The sequence below is a fragment of the Lepisma saccharinum genome, chromosome 8, assembly GCF_977018435.1.
Source record: "Lepisma saccharinum chromosome 8, izLepSacc3.1, whole genome shotgun sequence".
In the NCBI taxonomy this organism is placed as follows: Eukaryota; Metazoa; Arthropoda; class Insecta; order Zygentoma; family Lepismatidae; genus Lepisma; species Lepisma saccharinum.
Window position 1 is genome coordinate 35828803 of NC_139236.1, and position 22662 is coordinate 35851464.

General features: G+C 37.3%; 1 protein-coding gene across 2 annotated transcripts in view; it reads right to left on the reverse strand.

Annotated features, from left to right (window-relative positions):
- RhoGAP68F (Rho GTPase activating protein at 68F) overlaps positions 1-22662 on the reverse strand; it is a 72108-nt gene that overhangs the window by 37100 nt on the left and 12346 nt on the right. The window contains exon 2 of one of the 2 annotated variants that reach the window (XM_083126497.1): positions 4974-5084. The exons of the other annotated variant lie outside the window; for it this stretch is intronic. Coding sequence (XP_082982623.1) covers positions 4974-5084 — 111 coding nt within the window. The remainder of the gene's footprint in view (positions 1-4973; positions 5085-22662) is intronic. 2 annotated transcript variants of the gene reach the window in all.

Consider the following 22662-nt stretch of genomic DNA (forward strand, 5'->3'; position numbering starts at 1 on the left):
TATATATAAAAAAAAGAAGCCAACATTCTTGACCACAAGCATAATTTCTTGACCTACCTGTTGATTTATTGACTGGTAGACACCCTGTCTAAACTTGTACCTGAATGTCCTTGGATTAAATTATATAAGTTTTTCGGGGGACCAAGCTGAATAAACTTAAAATGTGGGAAAATGTAAAATCAAGAAAAATTTTATAACATTTTGCTACGTTGAGGTCATAAAGGTTGAATATTTAATGCAGGCAAATGTAAAATCCGGGAACACAAAATTGGGGTTCCGCTGTATTATTTTGGTTATGAGCCTCAGCAGATGCTCAATGGTTTCATTATTGTTATCCATATAATGTAACAATGATGTCAGAATAAGACCTTACAGTCAATGCTTAACAATCTTAAGACTTAAAACAAATGTGCACAGACACCACAGGAATTAATGTAAGTCAAGCTACATCCACAAGTTTTTGTGTATCCAAACCCTCCACTCAAGTCATGCAGCAAGTAAGTTTAACTTACCAAAAGCATCTAGGTCAGCTCATGTTAACCCAGCACATGAAGATGAAGTATAAGGTTACATGCAACTACAAGTGCAAGAAAGAAATTTCTCCCTTACACCATACAATGACTAAGCAATAGAGCAAACAGCTTGAGCTTGAAAAGCAACTTTAGGTAGAATATTGTCTGTTACTACCAACCAATGTTAAAATATGAAGTATGACAACCGGATTCATTGGTTTGCATGCATGCAAAAAGCATGGCTGATGCAGACTGATGCATGACATGCAAGTGGCGCATATGGTGGCTAAATTCTTGGCGTTATTGTGTTACACAAGCAGTGCTAATACTAGTCTGGCTCCCATATGCTGGATCATACTTGAAAATTTTTAGGACGAGGAGGAAAGTATTCATAAGTAACAGAAATTTCATCACAAAAACTAAACTATCACCTGGAAGTTATTATTATTACAAATGGGCCATATTAGTGTGATATAACTGAGCAAGGTTGAGTCCAAACTAGAGTTGGAAGTGGTCGGTGAATATTTCCACGGCTTTTTTCGGCTTTTTTCACAAAAGTATCTCAAATCAATGAAAATATTTTTCCTGTTCCATGGTTTTCGTTTATCTCCCTACTGTAAAATAGACACTAATTTCTAAATATAAAATACAATTTACAATATGAAATTTGTAGCTAGACAAAAACAGTGTTTTCAAGAAAGCTGGCTTTTTTGAATGGGCGGTTCTCTCCGAGTGTTATCTTCATATTTCGGTAGGCTTATTAAATATATGTATGTTGTATAAACATATTCACATAACTAGAGTAGTTTTGTATGTGTTCTTAATAGAACCTAATAGTATGATATGATTTCCAATGCTTGAATTGTTATACGAACTTGTACATGAAGCAAAAAAGAAAACACTGCTCAACCTTTGGAAAATCTAGTATCAAATCTCTTTACATTAAATTTTGTGTTCAGTAATATATATTTGTATTCTTGTTTTCCAGTACATTATGTATAATTTGGCTAAATGGCCGCTAAACCTGGTCATGGAGCAACTAGTAATGTACTTTGGCTGTTTGTTGCAGTGCGAGACCACAGCCCAGTAAATTTATTTCTTCCAAGTCGATGCCCTGATTCCAACAATTTCACTCATAAATACATTTCTGATCTTTAAAGTTTATATGGAAATTAATATGCAACCTTAATTAATATTAATATATCAAGTATGGCATAATCATAGTTCAAATATGTATAGACTTGCTGTCAAATATAAAATAATTTTTAAATTTGTCGTCAACTCCTGGGTGCAACAGAACTTTTGCGACCCGATGGCTGAAAAATACTGGCATTAAAACTGAAGTAGAATCAAATAAGACTGGCCACAAACGGCAAAAAAAAAGGAGTGGACCTACAGTTTGAAATAGGATCCGGAGCACTCTGCCTCCACTGAGGATTGAACCTCAGATACCTTCTCATTACAAGGCAACAGCATTACTTTATTCCACTCCAGAGGCCCATTCATGATTATAAAAGGAACATTCTATCAAAAAGCAGGCCTTTTCCATCTACAGTACTTGCAATTTGTTCTCTGTGATTTACAGGCTAAATGAAATCTTAATCTCTGATGAAGTAGCTAACAATCTTGTTACGTATAGAGAATATTCAGACCGAAACAACACATGACAGTGCAGGGGGGATGGGTCCACATTGAAGTTACATGGGCACCTTCAGACAGTAAGCGAGCATCCATCACGCATGCACAAACAAGACCGAGGCAACATAGACTTCTTCAGTATAAGGCAAAAACATTCACCGTGCATGTAAGAAAAACAGACCGATGCGACCGTGCACGATGCATGCCATTGAGAAAACAGTATAGTCCGAGCAACATGCAAGTGACATGTTTAGCTCATTGTCGCATTTCAGTTCAAGAGGTTGAATGGATTACTGCTTCCAAGTGACACATGTCACTTGCTGTTTCGGTCTGAAAGTTCCCTGAGAAAATGGTACAGGCCAAGTGACAAACGACACTTGCAGCTTATAACACGCACTTACTTCTAAGGGTTGGTTTCCAAGAGCCACGTGTCGCTTCCATCTCAAAGTTCCGTTAAACAGGATATATACACAAATTCACGAAATATGTATACTTCTGCATATGTGTTGTGAACAGTAAAGATTTTTAATTGTCCCGAAACATCGAATAATTTGATACTAACATTTGTTTCATATTTTATGACATCAACATTTAAATTGACAAGTAAAACCCTGTTTTACGTCAATTTCATGGTCAGATGTGCTCATTAAAACTTCACGTTTAGTTTGAACCCTAGCTTACCTGCACCGTATGAGAAACTTACATACCGGGGGGGGGGGGGGGGAGGGGGGGGCTCACAAGCCACACTTTCTTTTTTATCACTAAATTTCAAGAAACCACTTTATAATGGAATCACTGCTTCCTTTGCTGATTATATCTGTGCAGTTATTTATTAATAATAATATTTACAAAAATTACTATCATTAATAAAAAATAATAACCAATTATTTCATGAGTTTGAATTTGAATTTAAAATTTTGGGTCCGTCAGCACTAAGGCTATTTTGCACCCGCCACATTATACGGGGTCCAGCCCCTTATCGTTACACATAACAACTCAAACGTTGCATAACTAAAATCATAAAATAGTAAAATGTTCTGACTTTCATTAAAAGCTGAGGCTGTAAAGGAGCACGAATAAGGACAAAACACAGGACAACACAAACAAATTATACTGGCCATAGGGCCAGTCGCCAGAGCCTCGTTTGTCTGCAGTCCAGGGTGTACTATGTGGAAGTGAGGTTGACTATTGGGTGCCCTACGTGGAAGGAGCACCCCTTACACCCCAATTATTTCATGAGTGTCTCACATATATTTTATCATTCACTAAAACTCACAAAATCCATAATAATTTTTATTAATGTTTTTTTTAGTTTGCAGAAGTGCAGTTGTTTATTAAATATGATAATTACAATAATTACCATCATAACCAACCAATTGTACACTGTCACTGGCATGAGTGTCTCAAATTCAAAGATGGCACCTGATATACCCACTAAGTGCATTTTGCCTCCTAATTACATTACATTTATGTTTCTATAAACAAAAGTAATAAAGAAATATTGGGAACATTCTAGGAAACGAATTTAATTTATTTTCGAACAGTTATAAAATATAACTAATAGAGGTTTTAGGCCTGCAAGGCCCTCTCCGGTAAGCTAGGGTTAAAATTGTATCTGAACCACTATGCAATATGTGTCCACTGGGATTGGCCAATATCTCTCTCTTGACTCCTACATCATGTAAATTTATTTTAGCTAATTGTAAAATATGTCACTACAAACCTGTAAACTCATCACAGTAAGTTCAAGTGAAATAGGTTAGCTGTAATTGGTAAAAGCCAAAATGTCCATTTCCCCCCCCAAAAAAGCCACCTTTTTATCGGGAAAAAAACCTTTCCTTCAAAAAAGCTGGCTTTTTTGCAACTCTAGTCCAAACAAACTCATCACTTGCTTTTCTCTATGTGATAGAATTCGAAAATCCATAGCAGGAACAACTTTTAAAATTCTAACAGCAGTCATGAAACAAAATGGTGATGTGTATCGTACATCAATCTAAAGATGAGATTTCGGAGAATACACCTACATATTACACATACCTTACAGAGGATATGGTAAAGAATAACTGGTGTAAGAAATCGAATAAAGTGAATGCTCCCAGTCAGTCCATGTCCGACCTGGAAACACAGCCAATAGGCAGTATTGTAGCAGATCAGCTGGGGAACTGGAATGGCTTTATTTTCTTTAAAAATTCATGACTTCCTTACTCCAGTTATTCTTTACCTAATCCTCTGTAAGGTATGTTTAATATATAGGCATATTCTCCAAAATCTCATGTTTACATTATGTACAATACACATCGCATTGCTGTTGCACTTTGAGATGGATTTTCCAATGCTATTGCATAGAGTAAACTCACATGATTATTTATATATATTCTTAATTTCACACAGCACTGAAATTGAGGCAAAATCTTTCCTTCATTGTGCAGATTGCATTATCAATCCATTTCTAAGAGTCAGTTTCCAAAAAGTGGATTGGATCCTCTCTGATGTGAAGTCTTCATCTCTGATAATGCAAACAAAGTGTCTGTGAAATGTTGTCAGAATTATTTTTCAATTTCTGTACTGTGTACATTAAGATTATATTTGGATCAATTTTCATCCTAAAAAAATGCTTTACACACTTCATTAGAAATGTTAAAAAATGGCACAAAGACTAACTAATCCACTCTAATCATATAAACAGGAAGGACACCAAACCTAACTGCCCTAACCTACTCATGTATGCATCCAGCAAATAAATAGAAGGGTCTTCCTTATATTGTTTAGATTTGTGCAGCAAGTTTCATGCGATGCAAACAGAGCACAACAATCACTTCTTACCACTAGTCACGGTGGCTGCCTGAAGCTCTGTATCATCGAATTCCAAGTTAGGTTCATAATCATGGTAATCTGATAAACTTGGATACGGATCCTCATGATCATTAAGGGCAGCTGCAGAGATCAGAAAAAAAAGGCATAACGTTCACAGACAAAACAAGCACAAACATAGATAAGACAAACACACACATATAGATTATGGAAATGGGCCCCAATCTAAAGCAAACAATTTCGAACAATAGAGAAGCAATACTAACACATGTAAGAATTAAATTTGCTTTTCTGTCCAACTATCATCTTAATGGTTCATTCTATTTGTGTCTTTAATAGGTTATATTGGTGCTCTCTAAAGTAATGTCCAGACTCATACCAAATCACTGTATGTGGGTAAGACTGCAGAATATGGGCTGCTTAGGAGGAACGCGATTCATAATTTTTTGGTAACGTTTTGTAGTTAGTAATCGGGAAAAGTAAGTTTTAAAGTGCGGAAAAAAATTTTTGTTTAAAAAAAACAACAGAAAAACGTGTCCAGGTTGGGCGGAATTGAAATTGTAGCAGCGAAGGAAAAGGCATATTCCTGCACAAATCTAGTGAAAGCAAAAAATGCTGTGTTGTTAGGTAGCTAGGTTTAGTTCACTTAGCCTAAATTAAAAATTAATCATTGTATTTATGCTAATGAATCCTAACCTAACCTTGTAGGTATTCCTCGAAGAAATATTGAAAGAAACCGTGCGTAAACAATATGGACACGAACGAATTGAGAAATGCAATGCTTTTAGTAACAGGAAAAACATTTTTCATTGTATTTATGCTATTGGAACCCAACCTAACAGGCCTAACCTAACCTTGTAAGCATTCCTCGTCTGAAATAATGAAAGAAACTGTGCGTCTGTGGGTGGAATCCGGAGCGACAAATCAACTCGAATTCCGCGAAACGAAGGACAACACTTGAGTGCGTAAACAATATGGATGCGAACAAATGGAGAAATGCATTGCTTTTAGTAGCAGGAAAAACATTTTTTACAGGCAATAATATAATAGTAATCATAAAAGGAACACCAGAAAATGGAAGTAGAAGGTACGTACTTTCAGGGGATATAAATTTCGTTCGTCTATTTAGAGGGAAAAAGCAGCCCATGTTCTGCAGTGAGACCCTGTATGTGTATCAAGATTTGTATGAACATAATATTTAAATGCACATGAAGTATGAAGACACTAGGCAATCAACTGTATTTGGGAGGGTTAGAGCTGATGGGGTTTCAGCTCTCCTGAAATCTTGAGAAAATGTAAATAATTCAAATCACAGCAATAAAGAACTTGGGGAAAAACTGAAGTGGCAAATGCAATCCCCTCAAAAAAAAAAAACACTCCATTGTTCTCCTTGAACAACTTTTCAAGCAAAGGTTAATAATGGTAATTAAAAAATAAATATATTGTTGTGTATAATGAGCCTAGAATGCAGCTATGAAATATCCACCTTTAGAATTTCAGCCCCTCTGGAAAAAAATTCTGCATACACTAGTGGCTGTCAGTAGCGTACGCAGGATTTCATCAAGGGGGGTGTTATTTCTAAAACTTTTTTCCCAAATTCACATTACCATTGTTTTATTATACTTTAATTAAATAATAATAATCACAATTAATGAATAATACTTATAATTAATTAATTAGCTAAATTAATACTAATAATACTACAAATACCACTACTACTACTATTAAGTAGTAGAGATCTACATAAATATAGTATTTATGAAAACAATAGAACGAAATTACTTTCTAGTCATTCGATTTTTATCAAATCCTGGGAGCATTTTTTGTTTCTTTGTTACGAAATAATTGTCTGGTCAACGAGGTGAGACATTTCAAGGGTGAAGAAGATCCATAAATACAAGAAAATATATTAAAATAAATTGAAATAATCAAAGTATGGAACTCATCCAAGGAACTGCGGTGATCTGGTCGGTAGAGCGTCTGACAAGTGACAATCACGCCGGAGATCCGGATTCGATTTCCGAAATTGGTTGGAATTTTTCCGGTTTTTTCCCCAATAATTCACATCTGAATTATCTCCCTGTTCTTACCAACAAAACATTTTACAATAGCTAAGCTTATTGTCGTTTGAATAATTGTGTTGTCAACAAGGTGAGACATGTTAAAGAGAGACATTCAAACGAGCTGTGGTAAACAATACGGTATAATGGGAAGGCGAACTGGTGACTATTCTTGTCCGCCTAGCCTTTGTCTATACATTAGCCTCTTACAACGTACCAAGAACTTTATTTAGTTAATTGTCATTGTTCACACACACAAAAAAATACATGTTCTTTGAACACTGGCGTACGTAGAGGGATGGCCGATGGTGTTCCAGCCCCTACCGAAATTTTGATAAAATCAGAATTTTCAAATAAAAATCCATTAAGAACTTTTAAAAATCAAAATGTGTAAATGCGAAACCTCTTTTAAAGTGAATCCCTACTACCATTTTTGTCTTTGAATACAATTTTAATAGACTGAAAAGCTCCAAAAATACGAAATATTTTATTATGCATCCTGCTCTCCAAATCGAAGCCATTTGCTATCCACATTTACTATTCCAGCCCCTCCCGAAAAAAAATCCTGCGTACGCTAGTGTGTTGAACATTGTTGCAACTGAGATACAAAACAACTTCTTTCTCTTTTAAATCATAGTTACCCTAACCTAACCTCATAAACTCGTGTTTATTTTCAAGGCATCACTCTGAAAAACGCGTGTGCTTGGAATGCTGTGCTTTTCTCCATGCTGCATGGAAATAATAATTCAAATTATTATATTATTATTATTATTATTATTATTTAGTAGTAGTAGTAGTAGTAGTAGTAGTAGTAGTAGTAGAAGTACTAATAGTAATATTATTGTCTCAGATCTTTGACTGTGAAAAATTGGCCATTTAATTTTTTTCCACAGCATTTTTCATAATACTATTTCACAAGCTCAAGGGGGGGGTTTAAACCCCGTAACCCCCCCCCCTTGTGTACGCCACTGGTGGCTGTAATAAGATTAGTTTCATATTCAATCATTTCCAAAGGTGACAAGAAAAATAATACCAGTGAGATCATCTCACAAATGCTGTACTACCATAACTAATAATATAAATAACAGTAATAAATCATATGAAGACTGAATGTTTTTATGATTACATCACAAATTATATTCAAGGTTGGTAAAAGAGATCTTCGCTGTTTGCAAAATAAAAGATGCACACTTGAACTAATATAAATGCTACTCATGTTTGCAACATAGAAACATGTAGACCAATGCAATATACATATGAATATACAGGGTGTTCCTAAAGGTCGTTTACAACGCTTGGGAGGTGATTCCTCACACGAAAACAAGCAAAAAGTGTGAGTTCCATTTTTACGACTGAGGCTTCGTTTCTGAGATAGGAGCCTCGCAAAAGGTGACAAAGTGAACGTCACACCTAACTGGGACGAATACTATCACAGATAGAGAGGCAGTTCCAAGGGAATCATAAAGGAATCGTATGTGCTCAGTCCGGAAGTCACTATGAAAAGTTCACTGCACGCATGCGCAATGGAGTCCTCAAAGGAATTGGGGATTTCCAGCAAGAACAATGCATGGAACGCAGCAAGAAGGACCGTGACAATGAGAAATGCGTTAAAGACAACACATCCCGAGCTCAAACATCAAAAGATGAGCACGGAACACAAAATCCGAAAAGATGAGCACAGTTGCATAACCCAGTTGAACGAAGAATGAACGAATCATGTCATGTGGCATAGGAGAGACTCATATTACTCCACCAGGAGGAGGGAAAGAAAAACACAATATCAGATGATTGCGACAACGTGTATTTTTACACGCGACAACTACGTAATATCCCCCCCCCCCAGACACACAACAAACAACACATGCTACAATGTCTTACGCACAAACAGTGCATGTCACTGTACACCAACTGAAGATGTCACTTTCACAACACAAAGGGGGTGGGGAAATATAGCAAGAGTGTTTTCACTAGGATTTGCCGAGGGCAATAATCACAGACGGTTTTCAAAATGTCTACCGTTCACTTCTACGCAGAGATAACAGCGACGAATCAAGAATTGTCGAGTATGAGCAAACAAGCCAGGTGTATCTGCTACCGTCGCGTCGGCGACGTTGATGCGAGCTGATGTGACAGGTGTGTCATATACGAGTGTTTTCATTTCTCCCCAGAAGAAAAAAATCGAGAGGTTTGGGATCTGGCGACCTCGGTGGCCACGGCACAGGCTCATCCCTACCAATGAACCGATTGCGAAACACGTCATGCAGGAAATGTCGTACATTACGATCGAAATGAGCTGGTGCCCCATCGTGTTGGTACCACATTTCTTGCCGCAGTGCTAAAGGTACAGTCTCCAACAATTCAGGCAGAACCTCACTAAGAAATGCATGATACGTGCGACCATTCAGGCGAGCAGGGAGAATGTATGGTCCAATTAAATGATCATGTACTATCCCGCACCACACATTCACTGAAAACCTGTGCTGGTGATGGGCCACAAAAGTGCATGTGGGTTGTCAAAGTCCCAGACATGACTGTTTCTACTATTGAGGACATCCTGGTGAAAATGGCTTCATCTGTCCACAATACCTTTGCCCCGAAGTGAGGGTTTGTGTTCAGCTAATGCAACAACCATTGGCAAAACTCCATATGAGGGCGACAGTCACGAGGTAACAGTTCTTGTACTTTCTGCAGTTTAAAAGGTTGAATTCCTTCCTCTGACAACACTCGCCAAACATTCACATGAGACGTGTTTCGTGCACAAGCGAGCACGCGCATACTGGTTCCAGGACATTCTGCGACTGCTGTTAACACATCTTCTGCAAACTGATGTGTGTGTACACTTCGGGGTCTTCCAACTTCTTGCCGCGGTGGTAACACTGACTCTGTTTCACGCAGTCGACTGTCCACTACCTGAAGGAAGGCGTGAGACGGTAAACGTCTATGTGGAAAGTGTTCTCCATAAAGATGCCTTGCCTCACGGCTATTACCACGTGCCTCCCCATACATGAGATGCATGTCTGCTAGCTGCTGGGTCGTATACGCAGCCATCTGTGTAATAGGGAGCTGGAACTGCAAAGTATCGTTTTTGTTTAACACTGGCACACTGCACAAATTGGCTGTATCACCGTACGAACACCACAGACCAATTGTTGCGATACTTGACTTGCCCACTCCACCACGTCAACTTCTTTCAATACAATATACTAGTACTCTTCAATGCGTATGACAACCTAGAGCGAACTGCTGATCATATCCCAGCACCTGCAACACGACTGGGACGACTGCTGGAGAGAACCAACCCTTCGAGCTCTTCTCGCGGGTACAGCAGTCATGAAGGTCAAACGTAGACTACGAGAGCCAGACTTGCCTGCGCAGAGCTTCCAAAACTGGTCTCTTTTACGTCACAGTAATCCCGTGCGAACACTCTTGATATTGCTCCCTACCCCCTTTGTGTGGTGAAAGTGACATCTTCAGTTGGTGTACAGTAACACACACTATCTGAGTGTAAGACATTGTAGCTTTTGTTGTTTGTTTTGTGTGTGTGTGTGGGGGGGGGATATTACGTAGTTGTCGCGTGTAAAAATACACGTTGTCGCAATCATCTGATATTGTGTTTTTCTTTCCCTCCTCCTGGTGGAGTAATGTGTCTCTCGTATGCCACATGACATGATTCGTTCATTCCTCGTTCAACTGGGGTATGCAACCGTGCTCAACTTTTCGGATTTTGTGTTCCGTGCTCATCTTTTGATGTTTGAGCTCGGGATGTGTTGTCTTGAACGCATTTCTCATTGTCACGGTCCTTCTTGCTGCGTTCCATGCATTGTTCTTGCTGGAAATCCCCAATTCCTTTGAGGACTCCATTGCGCATGCGTGCAGTGAACTTTTCATAGTGACTTCCGGACTGAGCACATACGATTCCTTTATGATTCCCTTGGAACCGCCTCTCTATCTGTGATAGTATTCATCCCAGTTAGGTGTGACATTCACTTTGTCACCTTTTGCGAGGCTCCTATCTTGGAAACGAGGCCTCAGTCGTAAAAATGGAACTCACACTTTTTGCTTGTTTTCGTGTGAGGAATCACCTCTCAAGCGTTGTAAACGACCTTTAGAAACACCCTGTATATTTGATGTGCTATTACTGATGCATAATCAAAACAAAAGAGAAATTATTGTACACAATAAGATAGTCTGTTACTGGTACATGTTAAATAACATAATTTACATGTTACTTGGGAGTAGAAAAATTCCTGGCATGACTACAGCCCACATTATTTCCTTACTTCCAAAACAAAAATTACTCCTTTGTTAGTTTTAAACCAATTATATTAGGAACAACACTTATTTTCAACGAAGACAGAGATCCTTGAGAGCTCTCCACAAGATAATGCAGACTTTTTTCACCTGATACTGAGTCTAAAAAATGCCAGGTTCTACACTAAGGGATCGTGAGGATATTTTATATATAACAACTCAATATTATATCAAGTTACCACTTAGTTGAAGAATACACCAATAGCAAGTACTTAACTTGTTATGCATTCATGTTAAGAATATGGAAACTCTTTTTGATCTGGTAGTGAAGTACAGCTATAATATTAATTACATTTGTAGTAGTACCAGGTGTATAAGCTTAAATCTGCTGTTTGCTCATAGATGGCATTAGTGAGCGTATGAAGCTACCATGGACACGCCATACCTGGTGTTTGTATGAGTTGGACATCTGCCAACACGAATCAGTGCACATCGTCAGCACGTGCAGACAACAACAGACAGTGTTCCTGTGGTAAGCATGTCTAGTTTTGTGCCAGAAAAAGAGCATATGCGGGAAGCTCTGCTTTTCTGCTTCCATTTGAAGAAATCGGCTGCCGAATCACATCGAATGCTTGTGGAGGTCTATGGTGACAGTGCTGTATCGGAAACAACGTGCAGGGATTGGTTTCGTCGGTTCAAAGACTGCAATTTTGACCTGAGCGACAAGAAGCGTGAAAATCAGCCCAGGAAGATTGAGGACCATCAATTGCAGACTGTTTTGGACAAGGATGATACCCAAACGCAAAAGATGCTTGCCGAGCAATTGGGTGTTACTCAAGCAGCCATTTCCATGCATCTACGTGCCATGGGAAAGGTTCAAAAGATCGGAAAATGGGTGCCGCATGAATTGACTGATCGGCAGCTGGAGAGACGCCAAAACACATGCGAAATCTTGCTTGCCAGACAAAAAAGAAAGTCTTTCCTGCATTGGATTGTGACTGGCGATGAAAATTGGATATATTTCGAGAATGCTAAACGCAAGAAATTGTGGGTTGATCCCGGCCAACCATCAACATCTTCCTCGAGACCAAATCGCTTCGGCCGGAAGACGATGCTGTGTGTTTGGTGGGATCAACAAGGTATCGTCTACTTTGAGCTGTTGAAACCTGGTGAAACTGTCACTGCCCACCGCTACCACCAACAACTGATCAAATTGCACCATGCTCTGTGTGACAAAAGACCGGATTATCAACAAAGACATGACAAGCTGATTTTCCTCCAGGACAACTCCCCATCGCACACGTCAAGACTGGTCCAAAACTACTTGGAGACACGCAACTGGGAGGTGCTACCCCATCCCGCCTATTTACCAGACCTGGCCCCTTCCGACTACCATCTGTTTTCGTCGATGGGCCACGCCCTCGCTGAGCAGCACTTCGATTCGTATGCAGACGTCCGAAAATGGCTTGATGAGTGGTTTGCTTTGAAAGAGAAAGCCTTTTTTTGGTGTGTTATCCACAAATTGCCCAAGAGGTGGGCAAAATGTGAAGCTCGCGAGGGCAAGTACTTTGAATAAATTTCTTGTTGCTTTCTATGAACAAACCATGTGTTTTTCTGACTACAAAACAGCAGATTTAAGCGTATACACCTGATATTACATCAGGAAATATGGTGTCAGTTATATAGGTAAATGGGAGTCACAGTGGTCTACTATCCGTGACAAAAATATTGAGCTCTCTGTTTACGTGCTTGTCAAATTGTACTCCATGGGAGGAAAAAAGTCAAATATACCTCATTGGAAAGCTACAAGTGTCTACTTTTAGAAAAAAAGCAAGACCAAATTGATTTTAGCTCTGTCTGTTCTCTATTCAAACAAAAATGTTTGTAAAAGTGTAGTTTTTCGTGTGTGTTTTATGTAAGTCTAATTCAATTGTGTGTAGCTTCTTCAAAACCAGTCGTAAAAATATGAAATTTCTTGTGATTGAAGCTTGTTTATGTGTAGATATCTCTGCCATTTATAACATTACTATTATTTGAGGAACAGCCAATATTAATGTTTAATAACAGTGTTGTAATCTTTGTAATGGTCAGCCCAATGGCAATGGAAGCATATCTAAATAATGAGCAATGAATAAAAATCAGATTTTTATGGCTTATCTTTTCATATTCTGTGAATTGAAAATGACAGACAGAATTGTTTCTCTTGGTAACCGGCTCGTGCGTTTTTTGTCTCGTTGCTACGACGAAGTGCACTTTGTTACCACACGCCGCCGGCAGCCCTTTAAACTTTGCATTCAGCCACCAGCTTTGACACTGAAAGTAAGCTGAAAGTTTTGGTTACAAAGCGAATTGTTGTGCACACATAAGCATTGTTCAGATGCTGTAATTGACGAATGCAATTTTCTTTTATCACTCTTGTGTTCCTACCATATAGCCTGAACTCGCACACATACATAAGATCCCTTACATGCACTTTTCTTGCTCTTTTCCTTTGCTATGAAGTTTCTGTTGTTGTACATCGCAGGCATGTTATTTTCTATACAGAGGAGACTGCAAAGCCAGCAGTCACGGGTTCGTATATTTGGTAAGATATTTCGTTGACTTCATCAAATCAAGCTCATCGTTGCACTTACTCTTTTTAAATAAGCGACATAAAATGATGATGAGAAAATGACGTTCGTAAAAAGATTGGATAAAAGCTACAAAACATAACAATAACTAAAGTATACAAAGAAAATGTATTTCATTCATAAAATGATAAATTGTTTATTCATTATTTTACACTGCCACAAGGACCAACGGAACGCACTTCCAGTATACCCACAGCGTAGACCATGTAGCTGCAGCGAAGCGGCAACACTGTGCAAGTTACCTGCAGCCCGCGGAGTCTGAGATTGGCCGCATCTCGCCATACGTCATACGCATGTTTACCATATTAGGAGGGTCAATAATAATTTATATCTGTGGTCATACTTGAGATACACATGTTAAACTTCTGGATTTGGATCAACTGTGTCATATAAACGGCTTTTTACAATTTAATTGACTTTGAAATTACGCATTTCAAGATTGCACGTTTGCCTAAAATTTCAATTTTTGAAGCATCTAGTGAAGATCTGCATTTGACTTCTTCCACAGAGATGCAAAAACAATCCGTCCTCACGTACAAAAAATCTCAATATTATATCAATTGTGGATTATGAACTGTATGATGTTAAGTTTCCCGTTCTTGCAACCTGGAAGAAAAAACTACAATTTTTAATGAATTTTTCATTATAATACGAAAATGCAACGAGAATATCTTTTAGATGACGCTTATTAAAAAATAGATACTTGGAGCTTTCCAATGAGGTATATTTGACTTGTTTCCACCAACGGAGTACAATTTTACAAGCACGCAAATAGAAGGCTCAATATTTTTGTCACGGATAGTAGTTGGTAGGCCATCTAACTGTTACGTAGAAGACCTGAGTTGGGCTCGATTCCTGGGGTGGGTGATCTAAGGTTGGAATTTTTCCAGCCTTATCCCCACATAAAGTGGCTCACCCAGCCTCAAATCAATGGGTACCTGGGGCGTAAAGGTGACCTGAACATAGTGCTGATCACCTCCAAAATAGCCAAGTTCGAGAATGTGTGGGGGCCGTACCACCATATCCCCTAAATGTAACTTCATGGCACGGTGCTATTTGAACGGCGAGCTTTATCTTACCTTAATAGGTAATGGTATGAAGGGCTTGATGATAGCATAATGGTAATGCCATCACCTTGTAATGAAGTAGTTCCTGGTTCGATTCAGGTGGAGGGATATAGTAGTTCAGATCCAATATTAAACTGTAGATATATCCTGTTGTAGGACAAATTGTTCTCTCCAAAAAAAAGTTAAAAGAGACACTGCAAACTATAACTCGTCCCTCACAATAATTGAAAGTGTGGACCAACATGTTTATCCTCAAGTTACAGCCACTCCAAAGTCCATTGCTGCCATGTCTGCTGCAAACATGACTGACTGACCAGATTGCACCATGAGTTCTTTCAAAAAGTAAGCAAATTTAAGCAAAATCTAGAGGCCATATTTTAGAGTGCTTGACTTCTTACATCCTACTGATGTTCAAAGCAATAAAAAAAAATTAGCTTTATTACAATATGGGTGTGTGTCCAATCCATAGGCGTAACTCGCTCTGAGTTTATCTTCGAGGGGGTCTAAGTTGATTCATTAAAAAAATGCATTACATGTGTGTATCTGATTGTGTGTGGGTATATGTGTGTGTATGTATGCATGTAACGGGTGTATGTGTGTGAATGTGTATGTATATAGCTCCTTTAAATCATTTTTTTAAAAACGTCTTCATGCGACATGGAAGTTGTGAAATAGACATATGTATATTCAGATCCCTGCAGAGTGATTTCTGCGCCTGGGGTGAAAAAAGATATTGGAGCACCCTAGCCCATGTTTGGGGAAAATGTTATTTTCTTAACTTACTTTTCTATTTAATATTTGCGTGCAAATAACAACTCTAGACCTGTAAGGCATCCATAAAATATTACCGATTTTGCCTCACAATAACAACCTGTTGTTTCTTAGCTGTAGCAAAGAAGACCTATTAATACAAAATCAAAATTGTACTTTGATTTCGAAATGTGCATTTGGCATTATTTATTCTGTGCTTATTGATTGAGCCATTTATAGTGCGTTATTATTCTGTACATAAAATACAATTTTTACAGAATACAGAGTTGGTAATACAGCTCTTAAGAAGAATTGTTTTGAAGTAGTAATAATAAGTTCAGTTTTGAGGTGACAATTAAGTAAATGGGATTACTGCAAGCAAAGAGAGGAAGAACATTTTTAGAATTATTTTCTTTCCGCAAACTGAAAAATAGATGTGAATTACCATGTGTAAGCAATGCTTTTCTGATTGGAGAGGGAAGACCATTTTTATCAATCTTAATAACACTAAAGGTAAAGTTAGTTTAAGCATTCATGTTACAGATAAATCCAATTTATTGGCTATTATTAGTTGTCTCAGCAGACAATGATACTTCAGTATATCTATAAATATACATATATATGGTCTTTTAACACTAGAATACAAAACCTTGTGAGCAAAACGTAAACACAAAACCCTCGTAAATTTTAAGACTCAATTTTATTTTTTTATTTTTTATTTTCTTAAAAAACCTACTTAGTTATTAACTTTGTTATAATTTTTATATTTGGTGCTTTTAATTCATGTTCTTCTTGTGCCTCCCCGATGGTGCAGTGGTCGCATTGTTGCCTTACGATGAAGGAATCCCATGTTCGATACCTGGTGGAGGCATATAGTGGTTCGAATCCCACTTTAAACTGTAGTTCCAGTCCCTATCATGCTTACTGTGCATAAAGTGGACTTAAAGCACCAACTCAATCTATCAAGTTCATGTTCTTATGATTTTTAAAAAACACATTTTGATAGTTTTATAGGGCCATTATTTATATAAAAATATTCTTATGTGTTTGTCTTGTGTAGTAGTTGTGGTGTGTAGTTTGTTTATGTTTATATTGTGTAGTAGTTGTGGTGTGTTTGTGTTTATATAGTGTTATAGTTGTGATGTGTTTGTGTGTGTCTTGTGTAGTAGTTGTGCTGTCTAATGTGTTTGTGTCCGTCTTGTGTAGTAATTGTGCTGTCTAATGTGTTTGTGTTTGTCTTATGTAGTAGTTCCTCCATTTATATTGGGGGTTAGGCGTAGAGCTGACAACTCTGCACTGTAAAAAAACAATGTCAAGAAACAGCAATATAAGGCCATGGATGTTCCCAAGGTAAAATATTCCGGAGGTAAAATAGTCCCCCGTTCGGATCTCCGGGTGGGGACTACTTTGGGAGGTCCCTGGACTAAGGATAAGATCTACATTAGGATTAAGGATATTAAATTAGGCACCTGGAATGTTCTGAGCCTTTACCGGCCTGGGGCATTTCAGTGTACAGTTAATGAGATAGTGAAGTATAAATTAGATGTAGTAGCTGTCCAGGAAGTTAGGTGGCCAGGAGAAGGGAACTGTAAAACTAAAAATTATACTTTTTTCTATGGTGGTACTGAAAATCATAATTTTGGAACAGGCTTTTTCATAAATAATAGAATTATCTCGGCTCTTAAAACAGTAGAATTTATTAATGATAGGATATCATATGCAATTTTACAGGGTAGGTGGTGTAAAATTATTTTAATAAACATACATGCACCAACGGAAGATAAAGATGATAATACTAAAGATGATTTTTATACAGAGTTAGAACAGGTCTTTGATAAATTTTCTCAGTATGATATGAAAATTCTGTTAGGTGACTGTAATGCACAGATTGGCAAAGAAGAGACATTTAAACCCACGATTGGTAAATAAAGTCTTCATGAATTAAGTAATGATAATGGTATAAGATTGATTACTTTTGCAACCTCAAAGAATTTAATTGTGAAAAGTACCACTTTTAAACATAAAGATATCCATAAATATACCTGGTGTTCTCCAGATGGTAAAACTCATAATCAGATAGATCATATTCTCATTGATAAGAGAAGGCATACTAGTATAATTGACGTTCGTACACATAGAGGTGCTGACTGTGCCAGTGACCATTATTTAGTAATTGCTAAATTAAGAGAGAGACTCTCAGTGATAAATCATAAGCAACAAAATCTAAAAGTTCTAAAATTTGATACAGGAAAGTTTACTGATGAAAGAATTAAGAAAGATTACCAAATTAAACTGTCAAATAGATTTGATGTTTTGCAGGATTTACATGATGATGAAAATATAAATGAAACAGACGTAAATAAGAATTGGGAGCACATACGTAATGCAATAGAATCAGCAGCTAAAGAAAGTATAGGATACCATAAACCGAGAAAAAGTAAGCCATGGTTTGATAATGAATGTCATAATCTAATAGAAATAAGAAATCAGGCTAGACTTAGGTGGTTAAATAACTCTGATGATATAAATCTAAACAATTATAATAGAATAAAGCAAGAAGTTAACCGCACGTTTAGAAGTAAAAAAAGAGATTACTTGAAAAGCAAAATTAACGAAATTGAAACAAACAGCAAAAATAAAAATATCAGAGATTTATATAAAGGTGTAAATGAGTTTAGAAAGGGGTGGCAACCTAAAGTAAACTTGATAAAAGATAAAGATGGTGAATTTCTAGCTGACCCAAGCGATATTCTAAATAGATGGAAGAACTACTTTAATGACCTTTTAAATGTCCATGTAGGAGATAAATCAGAAGTGAATGAAGTACACACAGCAGAACCTTTAGTTCCAGAACCTAACTTGACTGAAGTTAAAGATGCTATTAAAAGGCTAAAGAATAACAAAGCACCTGGCTTTGATTTAATACCAGCTGAGTTAATTAAATATGGTGGAAATTCATTAATATGTCAAATTCATAAATTAATTTGTTTAATATGGAATAAAGAAGAAATCCCTCAACAGTGGAAAGAATCCATAATTGTTCCTGTGTTTAAAAAAGGTGATAAAATGAACTGCAATAATTACCGTGGAATTTCTCTACTCTCAACAACATATAAAATATTATCTAACATTCTTTTAACAAGACTAACCCCATATGCTAATGAAATTATAGGTGATTATCAATGTGGATTTAAACGTAACAGATCAACTACAGATCAAATTTTTCACATCAGACAGACACTTGAAAAAAAATGGGAATATAATCAAAATGTCCATCAGCTATTCATTGATTTCAAAAAAGCATATGATTCGGTCAAAAGAGATAAATTATATAATATATTAGTAGAGTTTGGAATACCTAAGAAGCTTGTTAGTATGATAAAAATATGCACCAGTGAAACAGAAAGTAAAATTCGTGTGGGTAGTAATATGTCTGACAAATTTACAATTCATGATGGGTTAAAACAAGGAGATGCATTATCTCAATTGCTCTTTAATTTTGCCTTAGAATATGCTGTTAGGAAGGTAAAAGAAACTAAAGAAGGACTAAAATTAAATGGTGTGACCCAGTTGTTAGCATATGCAGATGATGTAGACTTACTGGGGGATGATATGAATACAATTAAAAATAATGCTAAAATATTTTTCAAAACTGCTAAAGAGATAGGTTTGGAAGTTAACAAAGAGAAAACTAAATATATGCTTACAGGCCGAAACCAAGTGTTAGGTAATAATCAAAATCTAATTATTGATAACAACTCGTTTGAACCAGTTTCCAAATTCAAATACTTAGGAGTAATATTAACAAATGAAAATTATATTAAAGAGGAAATAAAAAGTAGACTTCAATCAGGAAATGCATGTTACTTCTCTCTTCATAAACTTTTGTCTTCTTGTTTAATATCTAAGAAATTAAAAGTTAAAATATACAAAACAGTAATTTTGCCTGTAGTATTATATGGATGTGAAACTTGGTCCCTTACATTGAAAGAGGAACATAAATTGAGAGTATTTGAAAATAAGATCCTTAGGAAAATATTTGGACCTAAAAGGGATGAGGAGACAGGTGAGTGGAGAAGGTTACATAATTTAGAACTACATAATTTGTATTCATGTCCAGATATTATTAGAATAATTAAATCAAGAAGACTTAGGTGGGCAGGCCATGTGGCACGAATGGGAGAGGAAAGAGGAGTTTACAGGATTCTTGTTGGGAAACCTGATGGTAAGAGACCTGTAGGAAGGCCAAGACGAAGATGGAGGGACAACGTTGAGATGGACCTAAGGGAAATCGGTAGGGATGGAAAAGAGTATATAGAACTTGCTCAAGATAGGGAAAGATGGAAGGCCTGTGTTGCTGCAGCCATGAACCTTCGGGTTTAAGAAGGCTAGAGAGTTAGTTAGTTAGTTAGTTAATCTGAAAAATAGATAGTTTGCAAATACTTTCATTTCACAGTGTCTCACGATGTTCAAAATTTTCAAATTTATTTTTATATAGGTACTATTATCATATGGGCAAAACACCTCAGAATCATATATTTCGGACTTCTTTACATCGCTAACGTGTTGCGGAACATTTCTTAAGGCGAAATAATGCATTTCTAACTAAGATAATGTTTATTTTCTCTATTTACGAGTACTTACTGTTACTTGTTGTTTCGAATCTGTAACACATTATGGCCGAGATAGCATACTGGTTTAGGGGGCGTTCTGAGAGTGTTTTGTCGATTTATGCAGTGGTGCAACCTCGTTCACCGGAAAATATCTACTTTCGTGCCCCTATTTGAAATTATGCTAATACGTCGCATTTACGTGTAGAACTTGTGAAATAAGACGCGTTACCTTTGTATTGCCTAACATGAAGAAAGGTCTCTCCTGTGACGTCAGAACACAATGTTGCTAGGGTGTTGTGCGATAAGTGACATCCATTCGGGTCGGAACCATCTTTCTTTCGAAATTTGTTAATGCTCTTCCTTTACGCACAACACTCTAGCAACCTTGAATATTGACGTCAGACGAGGAATGCCTACGTGGTTAGGTTAGGCCTGTTAGGTTAGGTTCCATTAGCATAATTACAAAGAAAAATTATAAAAAAACCTCTCTCCTGTGACGTCGGAACACAATGTTGCTACAATGTTGTGCGATAAGTGACACCAATTCGGAAAAAATGGCTTGTTCCGAACTCGAAAGGTGGTTCTAGTGAAAACACGGCGAGGCTGAAACACTGGCTACGGGGTTGCATCGTCTTAACACACGGAACATTGCACTCTCATGCAAAAAGCAAATGGCGTGAGGAGAAACAGCGTGTCGGACAGAGATTTTCGCAGAAAACAACACGCATTCACATTAAAATGGATCAAATCTACATTCAGGAACTTCCAAAACGCTCAAGAAAAAGATTTCCGTAAATACTTTCTCCTGTAAATTTGAAGGAAATTTCAAGGAATCCGTTTTGCCCATACGATAATGTTACCTTTTATATATATATATATATATATATATATATATATATATATATGCTCCTCCTGTGGCCTGTTTACCTCGGTATTTGCTTTCTGCCCCAACTATCTCTCTCTCTCTCTCTAATTCTAAATGTTCTATGTTGTGAGTGAGCGCTCCAATTTCTGGTGACGATTCACAGATTGCGTGGTTGGGGAGGGCCAGGTATGGGACAAGTCATCAATGACTTGGCTACTCCAACTGCCTTAAAATTAGATTTTTTGATCTGTAATTTTCACAGCAGTCAAGACCCCGGTACCCTTATTGCATCTGAACAAAATTACCCAAGGCAATTTAACAGGGGGGTCTACCAAAATAACAAATCCAAAATTCTTGAATTTTTCATGTCTCCCCCCAACCCCGTTTTCATTAACTTTTATTTACACAACCCCTATTTAGGTAAAGTAAAAAAGTAAAAGTAAAGAGCTCCCCTGTGCTTTGCACCATGCCGTGAAGGCATATAGAGGGTGTGGAGTTAGTGTCCCACACTTTCTTGATCATGACTTTGATTGATAAGACACCCTGTTTAATATAATCTACTGCAACAAGACTGGAAAATACATAACCACTGGTGTATTGAATGGACATGAGGCATTATGAAATTCGAGGTCACACAAAATCTGTTGTGAAGCATATGTGCCTTTTCCCTTGAGAAAACAAAATTACATGTGCAAATAATCGAATGGCACTGTTGGCTACATGAGACTAAGACTGTCCTTAGAGCAAGAAAAATAAAACAACAAAAAACAGTTTTAAAGACAACTTCATACATAGGGACTTAACTAAACTTGATATACAGAGTACATTCCTGTAAAAGATGTAACTTCTACTGTTGCGAATGCGAATGTTGATTGATTGCATTATGTTATTTTACGCCGCTCTTCTTCCACTTTTGACTAATCAATGTGACAATGAAGATGAATGATAATATGATGAAACTGATGAAGGGACACACAGAAAACACCCCTGCTCAGGCCAGGATTCTATCCTGGGGCCCCTGGTGTCGTAGCATGCTATGCTAACCACGACACCACGTAGGTCAGCTAGGGAATGCAAATGAGTTTGTTGACACTTGTGTTTTTCACCCCTTGCAACGATCTTTAAACGATCAGTCGATCCACACTGTTCCCCAACTAACAAAAATCTCGTTGAACGTAAGTATAAATGCAAACATCTCCTGACGTCTAAGGTAAAAAATCAAGGAACCTAAGATGTGGTCATCCACTCTTTCTTCCCTCAAGATAATTCGTTACTCCACCACTAGCCAATATATCCATTTAACTATAGCAAAGAAGGTGAGCAAAAGTATTACACTTAATGGATTTGGTTGATTTTCTAATAAAGTATAAATTGGCATTTAGCAAAGTTCACAAACTAGTTGTAATCTCTGTAACAATCCCAGTTTCAAGTGCAGCATGTGAAAGAACCTTTTCATGTCTGAAAT